Source organism: Colius striatus, chromosome 16 (assembly GCF_028858725.1).
Source record: "Colius striatus isolate bColStr4 chromosome 16, bColStr4.1.hap1, whole genome shotgun sequence".
Lineage (NCBI taxonomy): Eukaryota > Metazoa > Chordata > Aves > Coliiformes > Coliidae > Colius > Colius striatus.
Window position 1 is genome coordinate 16,491,807 of NC_084774.1, and position 21,489 is coordinate 16,513,295.

Genomic DNA, 21,489 nt, shown 5'->3' on the forward strand with positions numbered 1-21,489 from the left:
TAACAATATGCAGCTTCAAGTTACAGTTACACCTTAAGTTAAATGTTGCAACCCTCCATTAAGCCTTTCACTTCCTGTGATAATAGTGACTAATTGTACAACGACAAGAGGAAGGACACCTACCAATACTCATTGTATATTCACAGGTTTCACTGCCCTCCAAAGAAAGCTGCAGTAAACATGCAGGGGGAGGTTTTTACCATCCTGGCAATTATGCACCCAAATATACTGGTTCTGGTTGGGATGGAGTTAATTTTCTTCACAGCAGCCCATATGGTGCTGTGTTTTGTACTGGTGACTAAAACTGTTGATAACACCCCAGTGTTTTGGCTGTTGCTGAAGAGTGCTTGCACAGTGTCAAGACTTTCTCTTTCTCCTGCTCTGCCTTGCCAGCAAACAGGCTGGGGGTAGGCAATAAGCTTGGAGGGGACACAACGTAGATAGCTGATCCAAACTGACCAAAGGGGTATTCCATACCATGTAACATAATTCTCAGTAATAAAAACTGAGGGGAAATGGTTGCTGAGGAGACAGACATTGCTCAGGGCAGGCTGGGCATCAGTTTCCTTGGAGGAGGTGGTGAGTCATTCCCTTTCCTTGCCCCTTTTCTTCCCCTTACACTGTTTTATCTCTATCCAAGAACCTTCTTCACTTCTACCCTTCCAATTCTCTCCCCGATCCCATTGCAGCAGGGTAGAAAGCAAGTAAGCTGCTGTGTGGTGCTTAGCCATTGGCCCACCACATCAGATCAGTACTGTTTAATAAACACAAAAAACCCATCCTCAAATCATCCCAACAAAAAAAATCCTAACCCCATAGAACTATAAACATTCATTATTTCAAGAAATGAAGAAAAAATTCAGATGGCCTTTAACACAATATATTAACAGAAAGGAAAGAAGGAAAATAAAGCAAGTCAATTTAAATACATTTCTAAAGTAATCTCTGAAGAACACAAATACCTCTTTTGCCTTAATTGTCTTAGAAGCAGAAATAGCTAACAAATAAAAGCTTCACTAATACCTAAAATGCAGTCAATTCTGGATCAGAATGAAAAAATCTTTACTTGAAAAAAGTTCAAAACACATTTTTCTCCAGTTTTGCTTTCCACTGCAAGTGTACAGTAATTTCTTAATCTACTCTGAAGTGCCACCAACCTAAAAGGTTCTGTCAGTACTGTTAGTGGCACAGAACAGCATCTACAGCCACACGGTTCGATTTGCTTCACTTGTGCTCTATCTGGCTGAAGACCAAAGAGCTACAGTCAGAAAACCAAGCAGCTCTGTTAGTACAGAAGTGTGTTTTCAGGACAGTTACTGTACTGGTTTGGACACAGTGGCAGCGTACAAGGGCTGGCTGGTGTCCAGTTGGCTTGATCACACATTCGTACGCAACACCAGGCAAAATCTCAGTTTAAACATGACAGACTACTAAATAAAGGCACAGTCTCTCCACGGTATTTAAAACTCTACACATACGGACTACATACACAACTGTGGCTACTATTCAGCCTTGACTTACAGGCTATATTTGCCAAAATGAGAATGTGTGCAGAGCAGGAGACATACCAATCCAATTACAGAAAAACCCACAGAAACACTGGTCACAAGGACAAGACACCGTGATGGGAATATCATCACTTGATGAAATGCTGGATAAAATCATTTGGGTGGGGGGAAACCTTCCCAGCTTGGAAAATAAGTTCAAAAGCTTCAGTAAATTGCTTCAGCTCTTTAGAGCTATATTTAAAGACCAAGTATTCTTAGTATAAATCTGTGGATTACCTGATCCTTCCAAATCCCTTCTTATATATTCTTCAGAATTATCTTCAAATGCCTCTTCATCAGCCGCTGAAAATATAAAACACCAAGAAACTTAAATACTGAGGTCTCCACTTTTTATGGTAAAAAGGTGTATTGCTATCACTCTGATATTCTTTGCAAGTGCTTTTCTGTAACATTAATAGAAATTAACCTAAAATATCCAGCCAGACTGAGCCTGTTTAACGTGCTCCTGCCCTACAAATCAGTCTTTCGTGGTTTAAAAAGCCAAACAAAACTCAACGCTATGTGTTTAAAGAGGTTTCCAAGAGAAAATTCTTTTCACTGCAATACATCTTCACTGAATTTTAGATACTAGGATCAATATGAGCCCATCAAAGCTTGGGGAAACAGACATTACAGTTGAGTAGGCCTGATATCCATGCCTATTTGGGCTCCTTGAATTATTCCGATGCTCACTTTAAGCATGTGCCACGTGAGTGGCACACTTCCTATACTGGGATCTCAAATGGAAAAGTAAAACAGAAGAATCACTAGATATTTAATTACAACTCTACAAAGCCCATAGGACACCAATCTGTTGTAGAAACTGAGTTTTGAGTCTAGTATTAAAGCATACAAGAGATAATCCTCAGTTCTTAGCCTTGCAAAGCAACAACTCATAACTTCAGTTAGATTTTAATGTGTGTTCGAAAACTTACCTCTGAACTCCATATTGGGAACAATAACTTTTTCACAGATGCTTGTCAATGTATTCTGGTCTTCAAACAGATGCTTGTAATGGGGTCTCTCACAAACTGAGGCCAGAAACTGGATTGCATTACTAACCAGCTACATCACCACAAACAGAACACATAAGAGTTTTAGCATGACTGATCTGTTTATAATTCATTATTAAATTTGACAAAATCCATTTGTAACAACTTACCAAGTCATATTTCACTTCCTGGCCTGTTGTGACTAACAGATTCCAGATTGCTGTTACAAAACGTGGCAGGTAGGGCTGAAATTCTTCATCATATTTTTGAGCATATAAAGCAGCATTATCACAAATTTGTGATTTCAGGAGCTCCAGTAATCCAGCTTCTTCTTCATCCTCACATAAAACAAAACCAAGAACTTCAACATCTAAAGATCAACACTACTTAAATATTGGAAGTATGAAACTATTGTGAAGGAAATATTTACACTGCTATTTTACCATGTTCTAAATAGGTGAACAAAATCCCACTCGGGTCCCTAGAATTACTGTATTTGCTGAACTGTTCTGGAACTGCATTGAAAATTATAAATCATGCCTACATTTCACCTACATTGAAGTATTATGTGTTTTCAATCATTTTGACCTGAAAGATTGCCATGAAATTAATTTACAAATGTAACAAGAAAAGGACAGCACAAAGCATTGAAAAAACATGCTTGGAAAATGATGTATCTCTTTACTTTAAATTGGAATTAGTTGTAAAAGTAGTTTCCCTACTTCCCACAGCACAGGTGCTCCTGGGACCACAAGGCAAAGGGAACTGGGAAATTGAGTTGGAATCTAAAAAAGCACCTAACTATACAGCATCTCAGTTCTGGCTCCTCCCTCCTCCCAGCTTATTGTATCTCCTCCTAACTCAGTACAGCACAAGCTGCAGGAATATCTGTGTTGAGCAATAGTCCCCAGATACAAGAGTAGAGAGCAGACAAGCTTCTTTTAGCAGCAGTGTTAACCTGAAACAACCGTGAAACTAACAGCACAGGATACACCTCTTAACGGCCTCCTACATAGTGTAAAGGATTATGGAGCTGCTTTGGCTCCATCAAGTGGGAAACTATTGTACTGTACCTGGCAGATATCAGCATCTAGAATTAAAGGATGCATACACAAAATTAATTTGAGCTTTGATGAGTTCATATAATCTCTCACCCATAAAACTACTAATTCTTACAATTAGAGACAGCAAATGGTAAACTAAAGCACTTGGAGATGTCACGGCCTCTGTGTTCAACTGTTTCAAGCTCTTTAAAATACCCTGTTTTCTAAACATAGTGCATGAAGCAGCTGAAAGGTATGAAAAACCCGAGCACTGTGACACTCTAATGATCAGGTTACTTCTGTAGACATCCTTGAAAGAACCTACTCATTAATGAATATCTGTAATTTGACTTCTGTGCACAGCTGGATATACCTGTAACTGGGATACAACTTCAAGAACTGGATCTCAACTTTCTTACAACAATGAGGCAACTTCTCTTAAACCCCATTTCCTTACAGTCATTCTATTCCTTTGTTTACTCAACAAAGAAAATATTGCATTGGTCAGAGCTAGACCTAAGCTCCCAGTCAATCCTCTCCAATACACAGAGGCAAACCAAGAGGTTTATGCAATACTTACATCAGTCTGCAAAAGTTTATTATCTAAAGTGAGAAGACTATGAAAGTTTGTCATCCAGGTTTCCATGTTATCTTCAAAAAACTCGGGAAGATCCTGCGAATGAAAAGTACAAATCTACATTTTAACTTCTGACTGTGCTGCTGACATAACATACCTACATTGTAAGTAGGATGTATTTGTCTTATAATCTCCTGAGGGACAACAAAGTGTGGAGACAGTTTTCAAAATGAAACACTAACCCTTCCTCCCAAACAGAAAACTCTTCAGACAGAGGCTTTGGAATATAGTATTTCCAAATAAACTAGCTACTTGCACCCTAACACAGTCCACAGTTTTATAAAGAGGAATCTTATTGCCTCTTCGTCTCAGAAAAAGCAAGCACAGGTCTCACTTTTAACTCCAGCTTGCTCTTTTGCCCAATGTAGAAGAACAGTCCAAGCAATCAAGGTATGAGAGCATTGCACTTCCCAGATTTGTGCTTGTGTTGAGACATTAAATATGTCATCTCAGCAAGCTTTTAACCATTTTCCACATAGTGCATTTACTGAATAAATGTTAGAAATTTACATCCGGTTATAGAATAAAACCTTCCTTGTTGCTACCAGAACTACTTGCTGCTGTAATGCTATAGAGCTACTAGTTTTAACTGACTTTCATCTGCATGACTGAGTTCATGTCAGTACAGACATATTTATAAAGGAGCACAGTGAGTGCAGACTCAGGCATCTGACTCCTGTCTTTCACAGCTCATGCTCAGAGAGATACCCATACACCACCTCCCTGCTAGGATACCAGCTTAGACTCTTGAACTTTTCTTTAGATAGGGCCAAGCAAATGTGCTAATTAACCCCATCCTTACAGACTGTCAACATTAATTTTTGTGATAAAGCATGGCCTTAGAGGTTGCCTCAAATGGATCCTATGAGTAAAAGCATAGCAGCTGCACGACATCAAAGCACAACTATTACAAGAACAAGAAGATTCACCTGAAAATTTAAACTGTAGAACAGCTTTGCAATCAGAATGAGAGAAGAAAAGAGAACCTTCAAAGCACTAGCATCATTTGCATGTGTGCTGCATAGTTCAATAGTTGCCTAGAAAAAGACACAAGATTCAGTGAAGTAACATACACACAAACCACATTGACATTGACAACAGGTGTTGAAAAGTGTCCTGCAACTTAAACAGAAAATACAGTTCCTTCTCACAGAATGGTAGGGGTTGAAGGGGACCTTTAGAGATCATCTAGTCCAACCCCCTGCAGAAGTAGGTTCACCTAGTTCAGGTCACACAGGAATGTACCCAGGTGACTCTTGAAAATCCCCCAAGAAGCAGCCTCCACACCCTCCCTGGGCCAGGGCTCCCTCACCTCAACAGCAAAATAGTTTTTCCTTAAGTTTAAATGGAACTTTTTGTGTTCCAGCTTCATCCCACCACTCCTTGTCTTGTCATTAGATACAACAGGAAAAAAGTGCTGCCCCAACCTCCTGACACCACCCTTTAGATATCTGTAAATATTAACGAGATCCCCCCCCGAGTCTCCTCTTCTCCAGGCTTAACAGCCCCAGGTCCCACAGCCTTTCCTCCTAAGGAAGATGCTCCAGTCCCCTGATCATCTTGGTGGCCCTTTTCCTCCCCTTATTGATCCTGTCAGGTCTCACTTCACCACTCACTTTAGCTCATTTAAATGCAACTGGTTTTAAGTTTTCATTTTACAGCCATTCACAACACACAATCCAGAAAGCTGGACTTGTTTCAGAGATTATCAACAAGAAATACCTTAAAGAGATTGGTCAAGGGCAAAGCAAAAGCATCAAGAACAAGTTTGATCTCTGTCCATAATTCATTTGACTTAAATTCATGGCGGTACCTGACAAGTGAAAGAGAAACACGTGAGAAAGAGAATGTGGGCTTCACATTTACTACCAGATTAACTTGCATACAGTTACTTTTGTGTGCTGAACCTTGAAACAAATACTATCAAGTAAACAACTAGAGACATTGTAACATTTCTGTGGAGCTCTAAATTTTTACTGTTAGACTGAATTTCGCAGATTCACAATCTACACCCAAACTCTGCTATTTCCAATACCTTTTAAATAAAGAGTGAGCAGTGCGAAGGACGCCGTTAATGACGTGGAAATCTCCACTTTGAAAGCGATTCACCATCTCTGTCAGTAAGTCTGGCCATTTCTGGGGGAAGTCCTCACGACCAATGATACTAATAGCATCACTTAACTGGAAAGGAAACATAAGCATCACATGACAGCAACAGCAGGCTCAGATGTGCCAAATATCTGAGCAAATGCTTGTTCTTGTTAAGATTAAACAATAATTGGGTTAAATATCTATTACTTTTCACCACAAGTAAACAAATCTCACTTTAATTTCAGTGTTTACACTAGAATGATTGTATTTAACTGACTAATGCTAGAACTTGGCTGTAGGATTATTCAGCAACTGCCTTTTAGAACCAATAAAAACAATTAACAAAAAAGTAGGTAGAAGTAGCTCTAACAATATACTCCAAGCTATTTGGATTGGGATGACCTCGTTGGTAAGGGAATTGAGCTCTGCATGGACACAACCAGGAACTGATGCATTACCTGTTTTTGAATTTGTTCTGGGCTGCTAAGCATCAAGGGCACTATGTTGGCTTTAATGGCTATTCTGTCCGATTCACATATTTTGTTTGGTTCATCCTCAACCTAAAATTAAAACAAGAGCAAAGTCAGGTCAGCACCTACAGAAAGTAATTCAAGGATCTTAAGATGCCTAAACCAGATGGCACTACTATCCTTCTCCTCACCTTCCTTTCGCCATCTTCCCATAAACTTAAAGTGAAGCAATTTCAAATTTCAAGTTATGTTTATCTGTAACAGCAGTCACCAGTGTGTTCCCCAGGGCTCAGTACTGAGGGCAGTTCTGGTTAACATCTTTATCAATGATCTGGACTATGAGATCCAGCACAGTAAGTTCGCAGATGGCAGAGTTGGTTGGGAGTGTTGATCTGCTTCAGGGCAGGAAGGCTCTACAGAGGGACCTGGACAAGCTGGAGCAATGGGCCAAGGCCAACTGTATGAGAGCTGAGTCCTGCACTTGAGCCACAACAACCACAGCCAATGCCACAAGCCTGGGGATGTGTGGCTGGAAAGTCTTCCAGCAGAAAAGGATCTGGAGGTGTTGGTCAACAAATGCCTGAATATGAGCCAGAGGTGTGCTCAGGTGGCCAAGGGCATCCTGGCTTGTACCAGAAATAGTGTGACCAGCAGGACCAGGACAGTGATTGTCTCCCTGTATTGGGCACTGGTGAGGCCACACCTCAAGTGCTGTGTTCAGTGTTGGGCCCCCAGTGCAAGGACACTGAGGGACTGGAGCGTGGCCAGAGCCAGGCATCAGAGCTGGGGAAGGGGCTGGAGCACAAGGATGGGGAGCAGCTGAGGGAGCAGGGGGTGTTTAATGTGGAGGAGACTGAGGGGAGACATGAGCATTCTCTCTAACTACCTGACAGGGAGGTGTCGTGAGGTGTAGGTTGGTCTTTCCTCCCAAGTAACAAGTGATAGAACAAGAGGACACTGCCTCAAGTTGCACCAGGGAAAGTTTAGATTGGAGATCAGGAAAAATTTCTTTACTGAAAGGTTGTCAAGCACTGCTCAGGCTGCTGCTCAGGGAGGCAGAAGAGTCACCATCCCCCTAAGGTATTTAAAAGATGTGTAGACATGGTGCTGAGGGACATGGTTCGGTGGTAGATGTGGCAGTGTTATATTAGTGATTGGTCCCAATGGTGGTATAGGTCCTTTCCACCCTCAACTCACTCTGTAAGTAAGCAGTTATAAAACTAAGGCACATAGAACTTGTCTTTCCTCTTTTTCAAGGCAGAGAGATGAGTACTCTGTACATATTTTAAAAATCAATTTAAAAAAGGAAACTCTTCCCTCACTGCAGAAGGACCCCATACATCTGGCTCTCCAGGCTCTACCAAACTCAAGTCCTGAAACATGCAAAACTCTTATTTCCAGTGAGCTTTGTATTACTCAAGTTCAAGACTGCTAAAGTAAATCATGTGATCCAGGGAAGATGGCCTTAGAACTGTATTTTATGTTCATACACCTGCTCTTGAAGTGAAAGCTTCAATTTTGGACAAAGCAATGTACTTGAAGCTACACAGCAATTATAGCACTTACTGCATAGCATCTCCACTTATTCCACAGCAAAATCTCATCCTGAAGGACATCAGCAATCCATAAAAAGGAATCCACTTAGGGTTTTTTTCCCATAATAGAAGATTAATTCTACTTACAATATGCTACAGATAAAGACACAGTTTCAGAGAAATGACTGAGAACACAGTATTACAGAAACAAAGTTCCAGCAATTTCATGCCAGACTGAACGTGCTGATGTTATCAAACATAACCAGATCTGGGACTGCTATAGCTTCTTCATATTAGTATGAGGGGGAGGGGAGAAATCACATGGCAATTTGTAATTAGGTACCAGATAAGATGCAATGATGAAATATTTAACAGTTTCCCTGTAGTAAAGCAACACTACACATTTGATATTTTTTCATATACAAACAGTACCTTCAGTCAGGCAAAGTATAAACAGTATCAGTTAAAACCTCTCACACTGAAGGAGTCCAGCTCTCAAATGTAATAACTTCTACCGCAAATTAAGTTTTGTGAATGCTAAAAGCTCTTAATCAGAAGAGTTTGACCTTCCCAAAACAGAGGATTAAAGAGAATTAAATGTCAATGCTTCTATGTGATGAGTACAAATACTTCTGAGTGTTAAACTGGCAGGGCCACCAAAATAAACTGGCTCACGTTATTCTTTGCCTCAGAAGCACTTCCATGAAAGAGAAGCTAGTATCATCACTTTCAGCTGCATTGCTGGCTTGAAATGCCTGTAACACTGTAACAACAGATGCAGGCCAAATTGGTCAGCTCACTGGTATAGACATTTCTCAATCAGTTTAAATAACATTAGTCAGTTAACTGAGCTTTAAATACCGTGCTTCTGCAAAATTTGCATGTATTAGAGAAGATTGTTTGTTCATCATTTTATTGCTGAGCTCTAGTTCCTTTTATAGACTCCAATGGTCCAGGTTTTAGTCTCTCATCAGTAAATTAACTGTGTTTGTTCTCCAAATGATCTACTTTCTCTCAGAGTACAGACATACATACGTTCTTCAAGGTTACTGTGGAACATCTTATTGTACCTTAAAAGGATTATTAAATCTTAGGACAACTAGTCTCCAGGATACCTACAATTCTCCAGTTCCTTTTAATATAGTTCTTGAACGTTACAGATGCACAAACTTTGATGACATTTTCCTGTGATTTCTCCAGCAGTGTTAAGAGCAACAATGGGTAATTCTGGCTTGCTTCAACTGACTCAAGAAACTTTTCGGCTGTAAGAGAATACACCAATGTTAGGAAAACCTGAACTGATTTTTCTAATAGGAGTCCTATGATTCCTCAAGTGTCTATTTAAAGAAAAGCCCAACACGTAAACGCTTCCCCAGAGCTTCAAAAGAACACGAACACGGAACAGTTATGACAAAGGTACTGAGGCTTCTTTACTACTGAGCTCTTTCTGCCATTAACAAAAGCTTCAGTTCAAAGCAAGATGTGGAAATTTTGTCTCCTCACTATTTTTAAAAGGAAAAACCTGCTAGAAGTAAATTCTGGTCTATTTAAAACAGTGCTCCTCTGTTCATAATAACAACTGTACAAAAAAACCCCAAACAGGAATACAGGAAAAGGAAATTACAAAAAGTAAACAAATTAAACATTTGTACCCATCTTCCACTAGCTTTTTGAAGAGTTTTTCTCTTGTAAAAGAAATTCTGCAAAGAAGTAATTACATGAACATCCAGTGAAGTTTGCTACACAGAGACAGAAGAGCCAAAAGGAAATGAAACTTGGTTTTGTCATGCATAAGAATCACTTACCAGGACGCCTTATAGCAGGGTCTGGATCTAGTGTTTTCTTTAGATACTCAGTTAAAGTCTGTAAATTGGCATCACTCAGCTCCATTTTGGCAGAACCTTAAACCCACAAGCAATTCTGTAATACAGATCAGAAAATCTGAGACATATGTAAAACTGGATTCCACAGAAGACACACATTGGCTGTTTTTGACTATGCCTCCTAAAGCATGGTCCCATCTCACACATCTCATCTAATAAACAACAGGGACTGTGCACCAAGCACAAACCAGAGAGAACAGAATTTTTTCAACTCCATGTAACTCTTACTGCCTAGTTTATTGAAACCAAACTCCTAAAATAAGATCACACACCCAGCACACCACAAACCGGTACAGTAAAAAGATGATCTCTTGCCCTTTCAGGACAACAGGAGTCTGGTTTTGCTTTTGTGAACTGCTGTCAGACCTTGAAACCTGTTCCTGGTTGAAAAAGTTCAATAATCTTGTCTGACATAACTGTAAATAGCACAACTCAAAGTGTATGGGAGAGTCAAGGCTTGTTTAAAATGAAATACTTGTTATCAAAGAAAACTCTCAACAGAAATATCTTTTTCTAAAGAGCAAAGACAGAAGGTTTGTCCAACCTGTTAAGTTAACTTAGATTAGATGGGAGTTAATTTAAACAATACTTATTACAGAATAACTGTGCAATAAGTCTAAATTATTCCTCTCTGGTAATCCTCCCACATAGATTCTCATGCTTACCACAGTGATATACTGACTTCATAACTTTAATTGGGATAATTAAAAGTCACAGTGATGCTAAAACAGCAACAAAATATGTTTTAATGGACATGTTGTTGCTCAGGATATCATCAGCTCTGCCTGTCTTTCTTACCATCAGCAACACGGGTCACTCACTGCAGAAGTAATGAGGAAACAAAGATTTCCATTCTCTCTCTGGAGTTTCTGGATAGTAATATATTCTGCAATTTGACTGTCCCACTAGGTTTAGTTTATGTTGATTATCAGTACAATAAAGCCAGTTTCTATTTAAGCACACTCACAAAGGCAGTTTTCATGAGACAACTGTAACTATGGCATCTATACCACTAAAAGAGAGAGGAACAGCATCCTCTTCAATGGATTGAATGATAATTAATAACCGAGATCACAACATATTTTGCAAGAAATACAAATTCACATAAAGAGTCTTGCCTTCCATAATGCACTCCCCTTCCCTTTTGGGGGTTTAGCTGTCTGTAGTCTTGTTCACCAGTTCACATCAATGAAACATGAGGTAAAGTGCAGCACAAGCCAACAGCACCAATAACAGCCGCCTCATCTCTTCTACGAAATGGCCTCATACATCATTACTCTGATGTTGTAAATAATACTGAAATGTTTCATAACTAAAAAAAGAAGTGATCTGCTCCAGGGAAGTTTTTAAGACTGAGGTGCAAACCCATCCAAAAGTCATTTACAAAAAGTAAACTGGACTCAAATGACAAACCAAGCTGAAAGAGAAGATGGCAATCCTGAATGCCCTTTTACAAGTATGTCACATACATACATAACACAAGGGTGTGTGTAAAAAGCCATACATTTCAAGCTGTCTGTGAGTTAGCTTTCAAGGTCAAACACAAAGAGTTGAATCCATTACTCAGTCCCTCACACGAAAGGATAAATGCTTTCCCCTGCTACCTGCTTACTCTTCCTTCTCTATTCTATTTTTCCCTCCACAAAGAGACGGTGGTACTTGCTGGATACCATGCTTCTTGCTGTATCGTGACATAAGCCTCCTGAAAAGGCTACAGAAAATAAGAAGCTTTTCAGATCACCTCCCCAGAAGAGAATCCATGAAATGTGCCTAATGCACCACCTACTTCAGCCAAATCAGTGACACATAGTTCACAGAAAAAACCAAAGCCCAGCTATCCTCCGAGCGTTGCACTGGGACGAGCTTCAGAGAACTCCTTTCCTGCGTTCACTCGTCACAGCACTTACAAGCACCATCTACGCGACCGAGGATGTTTGTGCTCCAGATCTGATGGGAAAGGTTACCTTTACACCAAACTGAGGAGCTTTACACTCACGTCCCGCCTCACTAAACCGCAGGGGGCAGGAGAGAAGCACCAACAGGAGCCGTGGCAAGGACCCATCCCACCTCCTGCCTGCCCACCGCCGCCGCTTCCCAGCGAACCGACAAGCGAGGCCACCCGGGACACGGGGCGGCGGGAACAGGAGCCCGGCCACAGCCGCGGCCCAGCGCCCCTCGGCGGCTCCCCGGCCCCACCGCCCGCCCGGCGGCTCCTGCCAGCGCCGAGGCCGCCGCAGCCGTCAGCCTGCGCCTCCCCCGCGGCGCTCACGCTGCCTCACGCGGCGGTGTGGCTCGGCGGCCGCAGGCGGGCCCGGGGGCAGACGTGCCCACCGCCGGCGGGCCGGGGCAGCGCGGATCCTGGCGGCCGCGGCAGACGCGCCCCGAACGGCACCGACCGCCCTCAGCCTCGCTCGCTCCCCTCCCCCTCCCCGCCATCCCCCGACTGGCAGCAGCAGCGACCAATGAGGAACGCGCCCTGCTCAGCCCCGGAGGCCGCGGGCCAATCGCGAGCGGCGGGGGGCGGGCCGAAGCACCCCAGCATGGCGAGCTGAGCTTCTCGCTGCGGGCCCGGAGCCCGAACCCGGCGCGGCCGGGCGCGGCGCGGCAGCGGGCTGCGCGGGTCCCCGTGCTGCGGGGCCGCCCCGCTTCCAGCATCGCCCCGCGGCGCCCCCCCCCTCACCTGGCGGCTTCCCCGGCGGCGGCGGCGGCGGCGGCTCCAGGCGCTCCGGCTGAGCTTCACATTCAAACCGCGGCGAGAGGGCGCGGCGGCGGCAGCGTGACCGCATCACGCAGGGCGGCGACACCGCGGGGCCGCCGGGCCAATCAGCGGCCGCCGCCGCGCCCACGCGCTCCGCTGTGAGCCAATCCTGCCGCGCTCGCCGCGGCGGCGGCCGGCCAATGGCCGGGCTCGTCCCACAAGGCCTTGCGGCGCCTCTCGGAGCGGCCGCGCTGGCCGGGGCCGGGGCCGGGGCCGGGGCCGGGGCCGGGGCCGGGGCCGGTGTCGGTGTCGGTGTCGGTGTCCCGGGGCCGGTGTCCTGGGGCCGGGAGCGGCCGGGGGCCCGGGGTGCAGCCAGGGCAGGAAGGGGGAGCGTCTCCCAAGGGCAGGAACTCATCATTAACGAGACCGTGCCCCTGAGAAGAGGCGGCAGCAAGCGGGAGAAAGGGGGCTCCAACCGCCACCCTTCAAAGCGAAGGCCGTGTAATTATCCGTTATTAACGGGGGAGAAAGCCAGGCCTTTTAACAAACTACATCAACAACCCAGCAACACTTATTAAAACTTTATTGATTTACCACTTGATTAAAGCATGGAATATTAGAACAGTATCGTACAGAGTATTTTCATGTAGAAAACTTTACATAGGTTTTTTCATATTATATAAGTCTGGTATTCTCTCAAAAATGTATACATCCATCGGGCAAGGACTGCTCTGCTTTAAATTACTGATATTAAATGCACTTAATATGGAGACCTTAAAAAAGGAGGCATTTTAAATATGTGAAAACATACATTTTACACAGAAATAACATTAAAGGTGCTGGACAAAGTGAATTTACAGAGTAAAGGAAGCTGCACTTTTGACAGAGAAACCTTAGTTCTACTTGAGACTAAACGTTACTATTTTTAATTCTTCTTAGTAGTAAGACCAAGCTAAAAGGGGAAGGGTGTTTGAAGTAGGGGATGTTGGTTTGGATTGGGTTTTTCATGATCTGGAAAGCGAGAGGAGGCATGGATAACAAACCACTGTAAAAATAACATTTTCTGATACTGTAAGACACGAGAGGATCAATGTGAAAAGGAGGTTTGAGGGTTTTCCTCATTAGCATCCTTCCCCCTGCCTACTTATTTCTCAGAGGGTTCCAAAATAAGAAGTAATAAGAAATATCATGCAGTCTCCATATTTATACCATTATAGGTAAATCAGTGTATAGTTTTCATTTGTTGCATAACACTACTTTACAAGTCTAAGAGGTTACTTTTTATTACTCCATGTATTGCACAGATGCCTTGGTCCTGACCAGGCGATGCTGACACACAACCTTGTTCTCATTCCTACTTCCACTAAAGCCAATAAAAGCACCACAGGCAGATGCAAGTCTGTGTCAGCAGAGTCGGGACAAGATGGGACCCAGCAGTGACCACTGCGGGAGTTTTGGCTCAGCAGTTTTAGCTTCATTAAGATGTCTGTGGGTTGTGGCCTTTCTGATGGTGTCAGGGAAACCAAAGAGCTGATGTGAACACAACCGTTTCAGCTGTTACAATTCACACACCATTCTTATTGCTTTAACACATACAATCAGCACCAAACACTGGACAGGATTAAGGCTGTTACAACGCCATTGCATTCCAGTCCCCCTCCTTCATGCACTACAGAGTCTGGGATGTTTTGATGTCACATACCTCCTTTCAGCACTTTATAAATGGTATAAATACAGTAAAAGCTTAAGGAAAAGAACAGTCTCAGAACTCAGGCTGAAGGAAAGGATTGATTCAAGGCTCTTATTCCAGATGCAGAAACAATACAAATGTTGCATGTTGAACAGTGAAGAAAGCCCACAATGCAACTGACATGATTTAAGACCTGAAAACGAGGAGCCTTGTTTCAAGACACGAGTTGTAAGGCTTTCAGAACTGAATATAGAGAGAAGCCTGCAACTTCAAAGTTTGTGTTCTGACGGGAGATAAGGGTGGGTATACATTCAATGAGGCAGTGACATTCAAAACCTGTAAAGTTGCAAATCTTTTTCTTTAGGACTCACTAGGAACAGAAGAAAAGAACTAACTTTTCTTACAGATTTAAAGAGAATTAAATACTTCTTTTTCCCTGCAATTAATGAAGTGACGTTACCAGGGAATGAGCAACTGTACTAAACACAACACAAAAGGACATTTCAAGTGCAGCAAGATAAATATCAGCATTGCTTATTTTCTCAGTCTTTTCCTATTGTAAAATACAGCCATATAGTCCCTCTATGAAATACTAGTGTAGAGATTTTATCTAATGGGTGTTTAAATTTAAAGAGCCATGACCACCATTTATTTTTCTTTGGTTAAAAAGTAAAAATACAAATGTGAAAACCTTATCATTACTATTGACTACAAAACCACTCCCAGACAATGCTTCTGTAGAAGAAGCCAATCTCAGTGAAGAGCACCATATGAACCCTTTGGAAATAGCTCACAAAAAAGGAAGAAAAGGAAGAATCCCAACAGCTCTGAGTGAAATATCCCAAGATAACCTCAGGTAAAGACAGGCTACCTAGAAAATCAACTTAGAAAGCAAAACAAACCAGATGAAACACTTAATACCATTCAGGTAGGTTGTTTGGCTTGTTTTGGGGTTTTTTAAATACTGATAGATTTTAGGTTTGCTGCTATGGATAACATGGCAGTTAATACCTTTGGAAACACCTTTGTCTGCATTATTTTAGGAAGTGAAACCTCTCCTCTGATCCTGCCATGCTCTTGCAATCTAGACAAGTCTTAAAACTTGAAATCACAACTATTTTAAAGGACAGACCTCAGTCCTGCAGTACTTCAAGTGTTAACTGGTGTTCTGTTATGGAAACAGTTGTCATAGAAAACTAATGGATTTCAAAGAAAGAAAGAAAGAAAATCTCCAGGGCAAGCAAAGCTGCAGTGCCAAGTCCTATTTTCTTCACAGGTACCTTCAAAGCATAGAAGTGTACTGGTAACTCTCACAGTACATGAACCAACTTGTTTAGTTTTGACAGAGCAGTTTTCACAGAATGGTCAGGGTTGGAAGGGACAAGCTCTCTAGAGATTATCTAGTTCAACCCCCAAATAATAATAATAATAATAATAATGGATACAAGGGGGTTTTTAGATCACAAACCAAAAATTATTTGCACAAAAGACAAATCAGAACTGGCAGATCTGCAGTACTGAGACAGAACTTCCTACATGTTCAAGACAGGATTTCTTGCCAAACAGACAATTACTATGAAATACGTTGTACTCAAGGGTGAAAAAAAGAAGGTGGTTTTACTTGTTCTGAACCTTGTTTTTAAAGTTCCTGTCTATGCTCTGTCCATGACATGGTAATGTGTGTAAATGTGTGAAGTAAATGGAAAGTTTTGACGTAGTTTGGGTTTTTTTTTATATGCCTTTAACTCAAGACTAACAACTTAAATAGCACAGATGCTATTGTGTGCTCCTGATGTAAAGTCTTCTATAAAACCAAAAATAAGCCTCAGTAGGTGAAGTATTGATATTGAAAAAGGTTTTAAAAATGATTTGCCACAGGAGGAAAAACCCTTTCCCCAAATATCCTACAGGCTGTTCACTTCAACAGCCGTAACACACTGCCTGGTCTAGTCATGTACACACAAAGAAAAACCCAGGATGATCTTGGGTGGTCATCAGCCACTGCAGTATAGTTTATTATGAACACATGTGCTAACATCACAAGGCTATACAACCATAATCATTGTTTCCAAGGGCCATAATTTCTTTGAGGAATCCAGCCGACTTACCGGATTTCTCTGGGATGCAAGACTGAACAATTGGTAAGAGACTAGAGACAGACTTGATCATAAGGATGACTAGCATTGAAACAAAGAGACTTTACATCTACTGTATTAACTCTGTAAGCAATAATTTAAATAAAACTGCTGATAGTTTTGTAGGATGGACAGAACAGGACTTTTTTTTCCTCCTCCCCAGATGCCATCATGGTGAGAGTAACTTGCTGCTGTGTTGATACACCAGGGTCCAATTTTTCCCCATCCACTTTAATCCATCTCTGGAACACAGCTTTATGTACAAGTACAAGTAGCCTCCTCTGCTAAAGGCTACCATGAGGGTAAGTTCATCCCAGTTGTCCTTATCTGCTCCTCTGTTAGGCAGATTTTGAACACAACACCTATACGCAGGAAGAACTTGCGCAGCACAGCTCGAAGCTCAGGGATCAGATCAAACTGCATGATTTCACACAAGTATGGGTAATATGTTGAAGCATGTGCCCTAAACTATCAAAGAAGATATGAAAAAAGAACATTATTTCTCTAGGAAAGCACAGAGTTTTCACATGCTTGTGGCTATAACAACTTGTTAAAACACAGTATCTCACCCAGTAAGGCTCTCCTGGATGGCCCAAGGGCCATCAAGCCCACTGTGTGTTTTCTGCAGCAGCCTTAGCACATGCTTACAGGAAACCATACACACAGCATGCCTTTGGCATTACTTCCCTAAAAAGAGTCTGACTATTGTGTGTCTCAGGGATTTCTCAGGCTAGATGGGGTATTGGGCTACTTGTAGAAACACCCCTCTCTGACGTGAATTTGTCCAGTTGCTTCTCCAGCCTCTTTAAAACATCATCCACAACACATAACGAAGCCTTCTACTGCTAAGCCAGTGTGTGAACAAGTATCTCCGTTATTACTTTTTGCCATAACTCTCAAGGACCTCAAATTCTAATTTTCTAGGGGTGAAGTTTACCTCTACCATTCTGTGCTGCTGGAATACAGCACACTCATTGCACTTCTATATGAAAGCTCTCCAGTAATCCAGTGAGTATTTCTATACTGCTGTGAATTTCAGGATGCAGTCTGATTTTCAGAGTGTAGCATGATTTCAGAAAATAGAGATGCAAGGCTGTACTTCCAAGAGAGTATACACGCTATACGTCAGCAATATGGATGATAATAAAGACTGAATTCAACAGAAGCAGGAACGACAAACATTGGAAAGTAAGCAGACAGGACTTCCAGCTTGTTCTTACCTTTTCATCACTGATTTTTAGTGTTTTTGTTAAAAGCAACAACAGGAGATTGGTCCAGGCTTCTCTGTGGCTTTCTGAATTCACGGTGATAAAATACGCCAGGGCTTCGCTGCACACACTAAAGAGATGACACAGCTCAGACAAACAATGAAGAAAACCATAAGAAGTTTTTATAACATGCACAGTTTCTTCTTTCATAGTGTATTTTGTTTTCTTAACACAAAGTACAAACTGTAGCGCTTACTGTGGCATTTTTAGGGTGCTGTTTTAATTAAAGACTGAACAGAACCCCCACTTTTGCACACTGAAAAGTTTTATATGTCCAGAGATGCTGACAAATCAAAATGCTGCTGAAACCCACTGCATTAGTGCCAATAGTAAGTTTAACAGTTCACCTTTGATTTGATTACATTTGATCACGTTTAATTGGAGGTTAGCACTCTATTAGAGCTTCTATGTACAACAACTCACTTCTCCAATAAAGGGGATCCCCAATACCGTTTTGTATTCATTTAGCATAATTTTCTATGCTTACCTAAGTTCTAGGTATACAGCAGCTTATTCTTCACTCTGTTTAGTTTACTGTATTCTGTTACACCCCTGAATATCATTATGTACTCAGATGTGAAGAGTACTCATGCACCACATCCTTTGCAAAGAAAAGCTTATGTCAGGCAAGGACGTGCTTCTTTTATTCCAAGTAGTTTGTTTCCTTATTGGTAAATCAGCCTTTAATGGAGAGTGGCCACACAAATCCATCTTCATATACTTTGTACTCTGTGCTCAGCAGCTTCACAGGAACATTTGTATCCTGGGATGCACCATCTGTCTGAAAGCAGAAGGCACCAGGACCAGGCTGATTCTCTTACCTAAGCAATCGCTGCTGTATCGCGTCCCAGGAGTTTCGGCGGTTTTCATCCACATACATTCGAAAGAGGATTCTTAAGCAACAAGCCAAGCTGCTGGTCTCTTGTTTTAAGAGATTGGGTTTTGATTTACCCTTAAACCCTAGAAAGAGTTACACACAGGGAGAGAGAGAACATTCATGTTTGTAGTTACTAGCCAAGAGGTAAAGTTTATCAACAAGACTTCCCCTGGTGAACACTAATGATTTCCTGTCCAGTTAGTATCTTCTTCTCCTTAATTTTGACTGAAACTTAATCTAATTATGAAGATATTTAACTACAGTAGTATCAACAGCATCACTAACTACTTCAGTAAAGAAAAGCAAACAATTTAGCAAACAGAATTATTCAAGTCATCAGAAAGGACACAAGTAATGAAAGCATGCAACACTCAGTGACTGTAGAGATTATTGCAATGTAGTATTTGTATATGCAAATATAGATGTATATGTAAATATGTATACATTGCAATGGTATACTTTTGCATTTCAGTAGGTGAAGCTATAAGGGGAGCTCAGTATTTTTATCCAACTAAAAGTAAAAGCCTCACCTGCTCTCCATAAGACAGTTCGCTGTTCGTAATTTGAATTAAAGGCCTTTGAAAATGAATGAGACTCCTGCAGACAATCTAGTAACTTAAAGAGATGATGTGAAGACATATATTTATACATTCCTTGGTCTTCTGTATCGATGTGGATATCTGCATCCAATGCATCTCGCTAAAAGTGGGAGCGAAGAGAGAGAGGAAAACGCATCAATAATGTTCATTTTTATTAGCTTAAGAGACTTTGATCTGTCAGAGACCATATACTAGTAACTCCAGATTCCATTTTTAGGTACAAGTGAAATCAGTGCAAAACAACACAGCAGAATGGGCCTGTCAAATATCTCACTTGTACTCTTGTCAGTGGGGTAGTCCCAAAGGGAGAAATTATGACTTCATTACTATTATTTTGCTTATCAATAACTGAAGAACAACAAGGAGAGAAGCTCCTTTATCAAGGCATAAAAAATTCACAGCAATACAATATAGATCATTTCCTCTCCTCTAGTAGCTGATTGAATAGGTCTGGTGAATTCTGAAAAAACGTTGAAATGAACCACAAAAATGGTGCAGGTTTACATGTGTGCATAGTGTAGAAAATCCCTGTCTTTGGGTAATGTCAAGTTTTATTAAAATAGGTCAATATTTTTAGCTAATTTCAGGAGCAATTTAACTACACCATCCTCAAAACACTGCCTTAATGCACTAGCCCAAGTTTCTAGCTTAGGGCTTTATTAACTTAGCCAGGAAAGAGTGACCTTGCACTATTCCCAAGAATCAGAATTCTCAGGGACAAGGACCTGAGGCAGATAATGAGTTAAATCATGTCCACTGACCTTGCTAAAGTTCAACTTCTGCATCTCATCCCGTGTAAACACCTAGAGGCTGAGCAAAGCCTAATTTGTGGCTAAATGAAGACCCTCAGGCTAAATAACAGAAGAGACTCCTTTCCCCAAAAGAGACAAAGCCTGTTCTTGATACATTATAAAACCAGTGATGACATATTACATTGATATTAAAAATAGTGGTACTATAAGTATAATAATCCTACAGGCAGACTGCCAGGCAACACTGGAGGCAGTCAAACAAAATAAAAAAGAAACCACAGCTTAAGGGCAATGAGACACAGTCAGGGTCATGCTGAGAGTTAGAAAGAGACTATATACTGTATTTTGTAAATACACTTTGGAGCATTCCATAGTCTTTGTACTTTACTGCTACAATGAGGTTGTAAGAAAGCCTGATGGTACCTGAGCTGCAGCCATGTGCTCAGCATCTTCTTTCTTGCTTGTTGCTGGATAAAACACTATATTGTCAATGGTTTGTATCAATTCCAGCTGCACCACACACTTTATAAGGAGGCCAGCAAATAGTTTCTGGTCTAATGAAACAGAGTAACACAGGTTTTAGCAATTATTACAATTCCCTTAAAAGAGGAAAGCAAAACACTCTATCTCCATTAACATTTTAAAATTTATCTATGCTCTGAATTATCTTATAAAGAGAAAATTCTTCTGCAAGACAAACACAAGTTGTAAAGATGTACCCCAAGTTTAAGTGCCCAAAATCTTTCTCTCTAGAACTACAGAAGTGCACTAAGAGCAGCTATGAACATTCATTTAATGGACTTGTACATTTTCCTTACTTGCATAAGGAGCACCTTTCCAGCTCTCATCTGTTGGATTTGAAAACTGACTTTGTCCTCTTTCTGAAGCATTTTTATCCATGCTGCTTAAAGACTGGCGATCTAGGTCTAAATCCTAGAAGAGAATGCAGAACAATTCTAGCAAAGCAAAACACTAAGTACCAACCAGCTATTGGTTTTCAGGTAACTTCACTAATCTCAAATTCAAAGGCTTTCTGCATCCATTCTTTCTCTCTTATTTTACAATGACAGTAAATACAAGTTAATGTCAGTTTCAGTATTTGTTGTCAAGTGTATTTTCTACAATACTATGAAAGCTAACCCAACACAAAATCCTTCAAGTTAGCTTGTTACACTGAATTAACTCTTACCAAGTGTTTTTCAGCTGAATCTTCCTCCATTCCTGCAGGCCTCCACGTCAGCAACCTTCACAAGAGTAAAAAGAAAAGGTAAA

The 21,489-nt window shown here is 41.4% G+C and overlaps 2 protein-coding genes across 4 annotated transcripts in view; both read right to left on the minus strand.

Annotated features, from left to right (window-relative positions):
- Positions 1-12,969, minus strand: part of CSE1L (chromosome segregation 1 like) — a 28,817-nt gene extending 15,848 nt beyond the window's left edge. The window contains exons 1-11 of the mRNA XM_062009095.1: positions 12,879-12,969; positions 10,121-10,235; positions 9,435-9,577; positions 6,769-6,870; positions 6,255-6,400; positions 5,942-6,032; positions 5,149-5,256; positions 4,163-4,255; positions 2,710-2,877; positions 2,483-2,612; positions 1,785-1,850 (exon numbers count right to left, since the gene is read on the minus strand). Of these exons, the coding sequence (XP_061865079.1) occupies positions 1,785-1,850; positions 2,483-2,612; positions 2,710-2,877; positions 4,163-4,255; positions 5,149-5,256; positions 5,942-6,032; positions 6,255-6,400; positions 6,769-6,870; positions 9,435-9,577; positions 10,121-10,205 (1,132 nt within the window). The 5' untranslated portion in view covers positions 10,206-10,235; positions 12,879-12,969. The remainder of the gene's footprint in view (positions 1-1,784; positions 1,851-2,482; positions 2,613-2,709; positions 2,878-4,162; positions 4,256-5,148; positions 5,257-5,941; positions 6,033-6,254; positions 6,401-6,768; positions 6,871-9,434; positions 9,578-10,120; positions 10,236-12,878) is intronic.
- A 493-nt stretch (positions 12,970-13,462) lies between these two features.
- ARFGEF2 (ADP ribosylation factor guanine nucleotide exchange factor 2) overlaps positions 13,463-21,489 on the minus strand; it is a 35,994-nt gene continuing 27,967 nt past the window's right edge. For 2 of the 3 annotated variants that reach the window (XM_062008756.1, XM_062008755.1), the window contains 7 exons: positions 21,407-21,461; positions 21,036-21,150; positions 20,641-20,771; positions 19,397-19,565; positions 18,811-18,949; positions 17,942-18,059; positions 13,463-17,189 (listed from right to left, as the gene is read on the minus strand). In XM_062008756.1, the coding sequence (XP_061864740.1) occupies positions 17,013-17,189; positions 17,942-18,059; positions 18,811-18,949; positions 19,397-19,565; positions 20,641-20,771; positions 21,036-21,150; positions 21,407-21,461 (904 nt within the window). In that variant the 3' untranslated portion in view covers positions 13,463-17,012. Of the gene's footprint in view, positions 17,190-17,941; positions 18,077-18,810; positions 18,950-19,396; positions 19,566-20,640; positions 20,772-21,035; positions 21,151-21,406; positions 21,462-21,489 lie in introns of those variants that run through there. The other variant, XM_062008757.1, reaches the window with a different exon arrangement.